At 38.0% G+C, this 12,332-nt stretch overlaps 1 protein-coding gene across 1 annotated transcript in view; it reads left to right on the top strand.

The window, feature by feature from the left end:
* NBAS (NBAS subunit of NRZ tethering complex) overlaps positions 1-12,332 on the top strand; it is a 3,380,746-nt gene that overhangs the window by 3,241,377 nt on the left and 127,037 nt on the right. The window contains exon 50 of the mRNA XM_044064792.1: positions 1,715-1,859. Coding sequence (XP_043920727.1) covers positions 1,715-1,859 — 145 coding nt within the window. The remainder of the gene's footprint in view (positions 1-1,714; positions 1,860-12,332) is intronic.

The raw sequence follows: 12,332 nt of genomic DNA, 5'->3' as shown, positions 1-12,332 counted from the left end.
GAGTGTCTGATCCTTGTTTCATGACAGTATCTCAGACAAGACATTGTATGGCAGCACAGTAATATGTAAATTGATAACTGAGTGATAGGAATAGCAGATCCCAATAAAAGAAGCATTACGTAGCTGAAGTGAATAGGGCATTTGCATGGACATAGTTTGCGAAATAAGCAAGTTCAGAAAGAAGGAGAGAGAAAATGGTCTGCAGAGAAATACTGCAGTGGCAGACAGTTGATAATTTAGAGCTTTAATCAAAGAAGGTTAAGTAAAATATGATTGAATGTCAGTGAGTGGAAGAAGCTGTAGCGCGGGTGCTAGAAAGAATGAACCTTGAGTAAGGATATTAACTCTAGAGAGGGAAAAAGAGTGAAATTTTAGGTGCAGGAGAACATGATACATTAAGGTTAAGGTCAAAGTGCAGAAAACTGAAAGAAAAATCATGAAATAACGCCGTGGTTGTCATTCATGGATTGTGGTATATGGCGAGAAGGATAGGTAGAATTTTAAGCAGAAGGCCTGTGGTAAAAGTGAAAGAGAAAGAATGGTATGATGCATAAATAAATAAATAGTTAAATGTGATAGTAGATGGAATATTGTTACAAGTTAAGTGTTTTGAAAAATACATATGATCCAACAAAGAAGTGGTGTTCTCTATCCTTGGAAAACACAGTATCATTTAAAAGTCAATTTTAATGTTAAGGAAAATTAAATTATTTTGAAAGTATACAAGAATATAGTTATTGCTGTGAAATGCTGGTCCCTAATGTTTGCAGTGTGTTGTTTAAGATTATGCTTCTTTGAAGAGCATGAAATACAGAAGAAGCTATTTTAATGGCAAGTATTAACAGCAGTATTCAGTACCTTTGTGCATAATACATGTAGAATGTTTTCTAACCGAATGAGCAATAGATTGTGTGTGTGTGTGTGTGTGTGTGTGTGTGTGTGTGTGTGTGTGTGTGTGTGTGTGTGTGTGTGTGTGTTTATATACGACCGGTATCGTACCTATATGGCTCTATATCATATCTGTTATTCTGTTACTGCAGGAATTCTGGACAAAGTTGATAATAACGGGGACAGTTTTTAAATGTTGCTCTTATAAACATAGAAAGTTTATAGAATAACAGTTGTTGCATTGGCAAACATTTTCTGAAGGTCATGAAGTCTGAAACTTAGACATATTTCATTATTTTGTGACTTAAACTTCAATGATTTGCCAAAAAAACACAAATTTTATGTGAAACAGACAAAAAATATGAGGTGAAAATCTGGACAGTTGAGCGGTATACTCTATATTGCTGAAGAAGCTGAAGAAAACATGAAACAGCAGGCCCTAGTGTCAGAACAGGGAATTAGGCCAAACTGTTGATATTTGTACTACACCGTTATCTGTTATATGTAGAACCCAGAGGAAGTAGGTATGTACTGTCCTGAATCTGGACTCTGACAGATGGGCTGTCCATCATAATCTCCTCAGCAAAGAAGATGGTATTCTAATGTCATTGCACTTTGGAAAAAAGAAAGAGAAAAGTGGATCAGTACAAAGCTTTCAAAAGAATGTTTCTGTTCTCCTCTTACCTTATTTAATAATTTGAAATTTGGTATGTTCCTTCCCTTTTATATCTTCATGTCCTAACTAATTTTCTGCTGTTCTTACTATGTTCTTCTCAATTATGATAATGCTAATCCAACTAAGAGACTGAATTTCTCTATTTGTTAGAACAAGAGCAAATGGGAATCCATGGGTTAAGTTAGGAGCGGCCATGTTATCCATTTGCCCTGCTGAACAGAAAGAGAGTAGAAGTAAAGAGGTTCTGAAGATGTGCCGATCTCTCTACAATACAAAACACAAGTTATCTGCAGAGGTAAGTTGTTTAGAGTTTGCAGTATCTGTGTGTACAGTTTACAAAAGAAGTAGTATGGCTAGATGTTCATTAAGATTTGTTTGTTTAGCCTGCAGCCTGTTTTTCAAATTGCCTTCTCAGTGATGTGATAATTATGACATGCCAACCATCATAAAGTCTGTTCTTATACTGTAACTGGTGCATGTTTTGTTTTCACATATAAAAAAACTTGTCTTTGTCAACCAGCTGGCTAATATTATAAGTTTAAAGTCGTTCAGCTGTCCCTCAATGGTTTAAAATACTGCCAACATTTTTAATAGTTTGATGTAATTGCTGAGGTACAAAAGTATCCAACAGCAGATGTGCAGACTGAAAGATGAAGAGTGTGCAGAAATTGATTTAATTGGTTATTTTATGTGAGAAAAGTGTTTCCTAAGCCAGGAATAATGTAACGGCTCATAATTTTAACTGACAGCAGCACTGCGGCTTCAGCCTGTGAGCTACTGATGAGCTTCTTTGCTCAGTTTCTGCTTGTATAGTTTGTGACTCTGAGCAACACTTAACCTGCTAGACATTTTGGTTTGGCCCTATAAAAAAGGCATCTGTGGCTAGTTATCTGCTCCAGATAACCAGTGACGGAGAGAAATAAGCATCATGAGAGGACATGCTTTGTAAGTTCAGTAAGTTGTGATGCATTGGCAGTAGAGTTCTACCATCTACAGTTTTATAGCTTTCACCATGTTTTATGTGGTAGTGAAGGTAAATGGAACAGGTAATCTGAAAACAGCTGTTTGATACTGTAAGTCTATAGCACACCCTTTTAGTGTAACCTAGTCAGCTAATATTTGTCTTCTGGTCATCTACAGTAGATTTGCTTGTAAGGAGTATTGCTGCAGAGATCTTACATCTGATTTGTAATTATGACAAAGGCGGGTATCTGTCTTGGGCCAGATCTCTCAGCAGCTGGTCATTCCCTTGGCCACATGTTTACACTTTCATATGGTCGCCATTTGAGGGCAGTCTGGCTGTAGAAGAGAATGCTATGCATTTCATTCACTTCTTTTTTATTTTCTCCCCAAACTGAAAGATCATTTTCTTTAGATCTGCCAGTTCACTGGTCACTATGGGATTCTTTCTTAAATAGCATTAGTGGCACCCGTTAAGAAGTTCATCAGAAAGTGTTGCTGTGGCTGTCAGATTCCTCCAGTAATAAATCTGGAGAATGCCTGTCCTGTTTAGTGTAAAAAAGGCACAGTATAATAAACAGACTCTAGCTTGTTATATATTGCAAAGCACAAAAAGTTATTAGATATATATCTTCTTTTGTTAGTCATAGTGCGTCAGGATCTTCTGTTGAAAAGAATGTATATGAAGAAAGTAATAGATATAGCAGATTTTCTAAAACTAAGAAAATCTTTCATTGAGAGCCGTCTTAAATGGTTTGCATGGTTGGATTAATCCTTTCCACCATTTGAATTTTGGGGCTTTTTTATCAGTGTCACCCTAAAAGCAAATACACACAACATACACGCACACATAAGGGGATGACCAGCTGCTTAAAGATGTGGCCAAACAAACACACACACACGCTTGCTCGCTATCAGGTGCGAACCCACTCTGCTGCATGCATTTCCATAATTTGAAAGAACTGGGGTTATCTACATAGAGATTTTTTTTAGATTCTCTGAGTTTTCAAAATATTCCATAGTTTTCTTCAATTTTTACTTTTTGTATCTGTTTTTTTTTTAAACTCTTTTCTGTTTGTTAGATTACATCACTGCCATTATTTCTTAAGTGTTCCAGCAGCCAAAAAATGAATGTTTGTTGTGTGTTTATGTTTTAGGTCCTTTTTTTAGCTGGAAGAATATTTGTCTTTTCAACAGTTAATTAAGTACACTGTTAATAGATGTTCAAAGGATGCTTTTGAGATCTGCTACAGAAAAGTGACCCTGCAAGACTTTTCACTTTCATAAATAAAGTGCTTCCATTCCAAACCCTTAAAATTAAAAGAACATCCAGTGAAGCATGTCAGAAACAAACTATTTCTGTAAATGAAGTATGTCATCTTCATCTGTTCATCACTTTCAACCTGGAGTCAGACTGCTTCAGTGGTCTTAGTAAAGACTGTACTTACATTTTTTTTTTTTTTGCATTCAGATGATTCACTAATTAGCGCACTTACTTCATCCTGCTGACCCCTTTGTTCCTTCTGTGGGGTGATAGGTAGGCCCATTGATTCCCTGGCCAGGACAACAGCCCTCTGGTCCATTTGTTCCCTGACTTAGTTAGAACCTTATCAACCCATTCTTTCCCTTGGAAGTGAGAGTTAGGTATTAGGAAGTGAGTCATTTTCCCATTATGTGGACCCCCTTTCCTACCCAGCACTAACCCCATCTCATGGCTGTTGTAATTCCACAGTTACTGCTGCCTGGGAGTACGTGTGACTTGCACAAATGACTGGTCTTATGCTGCTTCCTAGCAGCTTGCCATCACTCCAACCTATATCATGCCAACTCCTTTTGAGTTGTGATAGTGGGACAAACTGCTTCCTTCCCAACAGGGTGGGCAGTCTTGACAAATAATTTTTACCCCCCTCCCATCCAGCTCTTTCAGCTTCCTCTGTGATTACTGGAACATGGCTCTTCTGGTACTTATTCAGGACTTTATTGCTGTACTCCACATAGTCAGCCAAAGGTGCCTGCAGAGCTTTTGATGACTTTATTGGCATTATGCAATGCTTCTCTTACTGTGCAGAAACAGCTTTTAGGTCCTGCACAGGTTGTGTGGCATGATTAGTTGGTTACTGCCTGTCCCATCAGTCATTGTTTAATCTCCCACCAACATTCTTCTCCAGCAGTATGAAAGAAGTTCCTCATTGAATTCGATCTCTCCATATGCATTAATTACACAGTTGAGGGCATAGTCTTTGACAAATAAATCAGTGACTTACTATGTAACGTTAGGTGTCCTTGATTGAGTCATTGGCACAGATGGATGGGAAGTTGCTTATTTCTTGATTGCTCTTCATTCTCAGCTGGTAATCAAAACTGAGTTTCATCAGTTTCCCAAAGCCCTGGCATCTTTGCTTCAGTGATTTGTAACTGTGTGGGAGCCTTGAAGTGCATCATTTCTGAAGGGCACTTTGAATGACTATTCTACTTCTCATTTTCACATATCTTGATGGTAAGGGCATTGCTTCAGAGGAGAGTTTTCTCAAATTTTCTGAACCTGAGTCAGGCATGTTTCATGATGTTACATCTTCTTCTGCCAAGTTCCATTTTATGTCCAGGTTCTGTGAATTAGGCATGCAGTCTTTTAGTGAAGAGCCCTCATGAGGAGCTGCTTTGGAAGGCTGGTGTTCTCATGGATTTTCAGGACTTAAAAATGAGAAAGTGGAGCTTGCAGAGAAACTGTACCTGCCAGAATATCCATCAATGGTTTTGTTGTTTCTGGTTATAGTTTTATGTTCTGTCATCAAGTCCACTTGGAAGGCCTTTGACTGACTACAGGGTATTGATGGCTGGATAGATCTTAATTACCCTGCTTCCTGTGATCATGCTTCCTGTTGGTCATCAGCCACCAGCCACTTCTTTGGTGATCAGGTCTGCTCAAGAGAGACAAATGACATGCTGCCACCTCTGTCATCGTTCTGCAAAGATTCAAAGCATCTGGGTATGTGGGACAAAAAGATATATGCAGTTTAACTCATTTTTATGTGCAGTGCATTTTATACACTATAATAAATCTTTTTTTGCCTTTGTTGGCATACATATTTCAAAGTTCATGTTACTGTCAACATGAGTTCCCAAATCCCTTACCACTGAGGCCTTCCTTTCTGTGGCATTTCACCTTCTGTGGCTTATCCTTCTGTTTTTAGCCCACGTCATCCTAACGTGAAGTATTTCTCCTGAAAATTTGTTTCTGATAGCTATATAAGTCTTAAATTGTGAAAAATGTTGTTAATATTTCAGGACAGTAATATTGGACTAGTCATGTTTTTCAAAAGTGATTTTTAGTTTCATTCTCAAATTATTTTGTTCATTGCCTGTTTAGTTCGCATATTAATATAATCAGACCTAATAGTGGAACTTGGCAGAGCTGCTAAGTGGAAGCACCCCCAAAAGGAGAAGGTAGGCTGCTCTGCAGGATCAGCAAGTTGCCCCAGTCTCTACCACATTACCGCTGCCAGGGAATAAGGGATGGGGATTCTCAGGCAATAATTAATGGGCTATTTTCTTTGCAAGCATGGGAATGACTGTTTTCCATCTCCGTGGAATGAATGGACATGTTGGGTGTAGGTAGACGAGCCATTGATGAGGTCCTGTGTGGAACAAGTTTTAAAAAAAATAAATAACTTCTGCTAACCTCTTTTACATATTAAAAGAGCTATGGTTTATTTTGTTAATTGAACTCAACTCTTCTGCATTTACAACTGTTTGACAGAGAAGAAAAGACTCTAAGCAGCAGCACTCTTATCAGATGGGTTGGTTGATTACATTACTATCTGTTACTCATATATGGTCAGATATTTGCCAGGTCCACTTAAGATCCATTCCACTAGAAGTAAGCCTACTTGTACTGCATATTGTTGTGAAATTTCTTTCCCCGAGATCTGTGATGCTGTAGTTCAGACTGTAATCTGTACTATTTCTAAATGCTGTTCCCAAAATGTAACTTCACAATCTTGTCCAAGATTTGCTCAAGAAGTTCTTTGTGGTCTTTTGCCTGTATGATTGCCACTTCCCTTTCTGGTGAACACTTCTCTTTAGCCACGTGGAAATGAAGATCCTTCTAATTCCAGCCTACATAAGGTTGTTTTGTTATGGAAAAAAATACTTTTAACTCTTAATCTTCATGAATTGCATTCAGAAATGTTGGTTCTTTCTCCCTTGGGCTGATGTTTTCTGCTTGAGCTCTGTGGTTCTTCTGCATGGAAGAAATTGAGGGAAGAATGGTCACTTTTGTTGTTGCCTGTGCCCTGTTAACATCAGTGATAAAGCTGCAGACAAGTATTCAGATGGATTTGTCAAAGAAAAAAGGTTGAGAATATCAAGAGTACCGCCTGGTGATAGAGTGTTTGTTGGTAAAGAATCCTTTGACTATAATCTCTGAGGATCTGGAGTTATGACAACTTTTCTCTGTAACAAACCTCTGTTATAGAGTGGCATGGTATATTTTGGACAGATTTAAATATACTGCAAGGGATTCATGATGGGTAAGAAAAGAAATGGGAAGACTGAGATGGTTCTGTTTGGGCTGGAAGGTGAAATATGGTGGCTAGAATTGTATATAGGCCAGTGTATACAGGGAGGAGGCATATATTTAGACTGAAAAGCAATGAAAGTGCAGAGACTAGGAGAATCACACTCATGGGGGACCTTTATTTCCATTATTGAACTGGGAAGTACTTTTAAATTGGGTAAGGAGACAAAGGGATGTAAAAGAGAATTTGAGGGAGCCGGGACTCATAGGTCAGAGCAGTCATTCTTATCAACCTGCATTTCTTCTCATATTTATATTGATGCTGCCAGTCTGCTTTATTGACTAGTCTGTACATATAACCTGTTTTAATGTTGCATACATGTAGATGCACTAAAAAGTTATTAAAGAAATCATAGAAATTACACTTAAAAATCACATGTATAATTCCAAGGTTTTATCCCATGAAAATAAAATTTCCTTTTTAAGAATTGCTAATCAGCGCCCTTGCTGCTAATTGCGTAGAAGCAGCTAATGTGAGAGAGCTGCTAATTACTGGTGATAGTTCTGTTTTTGTGGTTTATCATCGTTAGCATGACAGAGAGATGAGTTGTAATATTTCTTATATGACTACAAGAGGACAGTCTTTAGTGCCTTTAAAACATAGTGATAAGTAATATTGGAGGGTTACAAGAACTGCAAAGAAAGGAAATGCAAAAGAAGTGGGGAAGAGAATGAAATCATGTATAAAGAGAAGGAGGTGTGGGAGAAGGGTACATAGCCAGGCCTGTATTATGATGAAAATTAGGGACCATTGTTAAACTCCTTCAATTGCTGAAAATGGAAAAATTCAGGTACATTGCAGAATAGTGGTGAAATTTGCAAATTGTTTAAAGGAATTGGATGAAAGTATGAAAATGCTGTAAATAAGGTAAGATTACAGAATAATTTATTTACATTTCAATCAACATAGAAGTGAGTTGTGCATCAGCATGGAAAGGTGGAGAGCTATGGATGAGCGTAAAGTGACTAGACAAGTACAGAAGGAACTCCGTGTTCTTTGAGAAATAGGGCAAAATATGCTTATGAACTGTCTTATAAATCTGGAAGTTTTGTTTGGTGAACTTCTGGCAGAATTGTATACTCTCTCATTTGTAACAGGAGTGATGTAAAGTTATCACCACTGAATGCAGAGCCTTTGAAATATTTTCAACAACATGGCTTCCACCTAGCAGAAATCTTGACAGTTCTCTTTGTTAAAATTCTTTGGCTATCCATTGACATGAACAAAAGGAAACCTAAAAGTCTTGTGCCAGTACACCACAGGAAGTTGGTATAACTGTCATTGTGTGTTGTGTGGGGATCAGCGGAAATGGGATGTCTGATTGGAAGAAAAGGGTGGTTGTCCAAGAGAAAGCCAAGCAAAGTACTGTAGAGTTCAGGCTTGTGCCAGATACCATGCAGAACTTGGAAAAAACACTATGCTGAGAATTGTTGCAGTAGTAATAAATGGAGTGTGGTATTCAGAGATGTCTGTTTTTTGAGCAGAGAGAAAGATGCTGGGATTTTGTATAATAATATAAAATTGTTCACTTAGTAAATGAAAGTTGGAGTAATTATTGTGACCTTAACTGGGCAGAGGATGATAAGGATTTGGGGTAATCATAACCCAGCAGCTATATTGTATTGTACAGTGTAAATGGAGAATGATGGAGGACAGTAGAATTTTTTGACAAGTGACAACATGACAGGTGCATTTTACAGATTTACAGGTGTTTTTTCCATAGGATGTTGCACTTTAAGGCTTTATTTGGATGGTGCTGTATAGTTATGAAAGTCATACAGAGAAGGGAAAATGAAACCTGTAGAAAGTATGCAACACCCATTTACTAAAATATTGAATGGAGTGGAGGACTGAGTCCTGACAAGATACTTAAGTGGAGCATGCATGCTTCGGAACAGAGGGGAGAAAGGTTGATATAACTGGAAGGACACCAATTTGTGCTCCATTTGAAAGGTTGGGGTTGAAGATGAAGTATGGGAGGAGATGGATGACAGCAAGAAGGGAGAACATTTAAAATGGGCTTGAGAAAATCATACTTTTCAGAGAAGGTGAAATGGCCCTGGATTGATGTGCAAAACAATAAATATTGTCCTGTCCAAGTTTCTTCTATCTTTAAATGATATCACACATTGTTAAAGTTTCATTGTGTTAGCTGTGGGATTGTCAGTAATGAACTTTTTGCTGTTTCCAAGATTGAGTGGCTCAATGTAAACAGAATACATTACTATTATTTCCTCTATTTCAAGTTTATACGCACTTGGAGATGTTTTTATGTATGTATGTGTGTGTGTGTGTGTGTGTGTGTGTGTGTGTGTATATATATATATATATATATATATATATATATATATATATATATATATATATAGATATATAAGAACTCCCACTTGGGGGTGCAGTGGGTACCTCCCCTTCAAAAATGATATTTACTTGATTTATACAGTGTTTTCCCTTGCATCCTTTTATGGTTGCATTCATGTTTCATTTACAAATGTTTTGTATGTAGATGCAGCTGGACTTTGTAGTTCATATAGATCCATGTTGTGTCTGAGGCAATGATGGATTGTATATGATTAGAGTGGTCACAAGTGAGTGGAGCAGAACAGGAAAAAGTTGCAGCAAAGACTGGGGAAGGGGCAGCTGGAGTACTAAAAACTGGCTTAGTGCACTCTGAGATGTGTTATATTGCTGCTGTGGTAAACTCTTTGTTATAGCAGAAAGCATTTTCATTCTGCACATGTGGGTCATTCAGCAGGCCGGAGAGTCATCATGGGTTTTCACATGTATTCTTAGTGTAGAGTGGTTATGATTTTGCCATTTCAAATGGATTTTCAGCAGTGTACATTCAGTCCAAAGTGGTACACTGAATGTGCAACTTTAAAGGTTTTTATGTTTAGGGCAGAATTCTCACACTCCCCAGTGCTGGGGGCTGTGCCTAGCACTCCTTAACTAGTACATTTAACTTCAGGGTTAACAAACTTCATGAGTTGTCTAATTGAGCTGTCTCGACTGATTGGATCTGATGGAAGCAGTCCTGATTGGCTGTATGAATGCTCTGTTAAATAAACCCTTGATTGGTAGCTCCTGGATTAGTGAATGTGTCTTAATCCTAGAAGTGAGCTGCGAGTTCTTACTTTAAAGTCTAAAGTAGTTTCTAACATGTTCCCTCCTTGGAGGGTTTGTGTACTTATTTACATAATTTTGCAGCTCAGAAATGTTGGATTCTATTAAAGATACAGGTACCTGGGTGAGTGAGAGGAGGCTTCAGGTCTTCATCCATATGAAGAAAAGCATTATTCATTTGGGAAGTGCTTTTTGAATCACCATTATGTTAGTTCTCATACAATGAGAAGAAAACTGTTTAGCAGATAATTTGCCATTATGTAAGAGACACCTTGGCACATGGATGGTCCCAGAAATGTAAATATGCCATTTGGTTCCTGACATCTTCCCAAGGTGAACCTTCTTGCTAATTGGGAAAATGTAGTCATGTCTATTTGTGCTTTGTAAGGAAGAACTGTACAGAAAAAGTAGCAGGTGCACTTTTCCCCGTGAAGGAATCATTCTTTGTGTATCCATCCCTTTTTCATTGTTTGCTATCATTTTAATGCAGGCTGGATATAGTGTCTTAGTCTCAGCCTGGCAATCCACAACAGCATCAGGGGGTCCTTCTTGGTGCAGACAGCTCCATATTTGACTCCCTTTAAGACAAGTAGACTAGTCACAGGGGACTGGCTGCAGTACGATTCTCCATGCCTCCTGTTGTACCATCCAGAATAAGTCTTAGAAATTCCTCAGGTAGCTTTTAAGCCCTTTGTTACTTACAGTACAGAATGAAGTGATTTTGAAGTCAAGATCTCTGTGCTCTCTGCTGATTCACTGGATTGTAGCCTGATGTGGACATTTTTGTAACTTGCCTCTGAAATATTCACAGATACCAATTACATACCTCAACATTGTGAGTGTTTTGTGACCCGAGTGAGGGAAAATGTATATTCTAGTGTTATTTGCCAAAGCTGTTTCTTAGCATGATCATCCATACAGGGCCTTTGATTAAAAATCCAGCACCCCCTTCAGATAATAATTTTTGCTACTTGGAGGAGTTTTCTTTGTTCCTTTCAAGCCACCTTCCAGTAATACACCTTGTATTTGTTTCCCAGACTTTTTTCCCTGCTGCACATAACTTTTGTTAGTAAAATTTTAGAGCTTTAAGGTCTTAAAGGTAAACAATCTTTCCAGGTGTTGAGCAAATAGGTTTCCCTAAGGACCAGTCTCCGTATCCAAGTGGTCTCAAATGACTAATATACATTCAAGAATGACGTGCAGTTTTGGTTTTCTCTTTTCAGAAATAGATCTCTTTGCTGTAGAATATTTCTTCACTTTATTTGGTCTTGGTAGGAAAAAAACTGACAGATACAATCCAGGTGCCTGGTTAACTGTATTATTTTCTGCAACCAAGAATGGGGCTGGGTTTTATGATATAGTGAAAAGTCATTCCACTAGATAAAGTGGTGGTCTGTAGTGCATACTTTGTAGCGAACATTTCTGTCATGGAGATATCTGCATTCATTGCATACCTTCAAAAAGCACTTTTGGACTTCCCTTTAGGGAGCAGAACCTCCTTTTGTAAGAATCATTATAACTTGGACCAGCATTCTAGGATCAGAACTTCCTCTGGCAAGACATTCTTTGTAAAATCTTTCTTTCTTTGCTTTAGTCTGCATTCCCCCAGTGTCTTTTTAACTGTTCACTATTTAAGAATATGTATTGATTGTACCGTAGTCTAAAGTCTTCTTGAGCTAAGAAACTGTTGATCCCGTGTTGTCTATTATCATCCAGTTCAAACATTTGGTTGTTGATTCCTTCCAGATCTGACCTCTACACTTATTCTGAAGCTTCTTTGGATCCAGAGCTCTGTTTCCTTCCCTACCCATAATTGCCTGGACTCCATCTTAGCAACTTAGTTTTCATTTGCCACCTGACATCATCAGATGTGTGAAACAGGTCTCCTTAGTGCATTGTATACTTCTTGAATCATAGCTGATTTCCTCTTCCTCCTATTAAGATAGTTTTCTCTCTTTCTGTTTTTACTAAGTGATTAATGTGCACAGTAGCCAGTTATAGTGTCTTTATAGTTAGTATTTTGTACAGTTACTGCCTTTCTGTCCACTTCTGTTTTTGGCCTTTCGGCCAAGGTCTAGCTTAGTGCTAGTTGGTAAAGACAAACAACA

The sequence above is a fragment of the Protopterus annectens genome, chromosome 1.part0, assembly GCF_019279795.1.
Source record: "Protopterus annectens isolate FY-2018-M chromosome 1.part0, PAN1.0, whole genome shotgun sequence".
Classification (NCBI taxonomy): Eukaryota; Metazoa; Chordata; order Ceratodontiformes; family Protopteridae; genus Protopterus; species Protopterus annectens.
The sequence above is the reverse complement of the archived record's forward strand: the minus strand, read 5'-3'. Positions and strand labels throughout refer to the sequence as shown.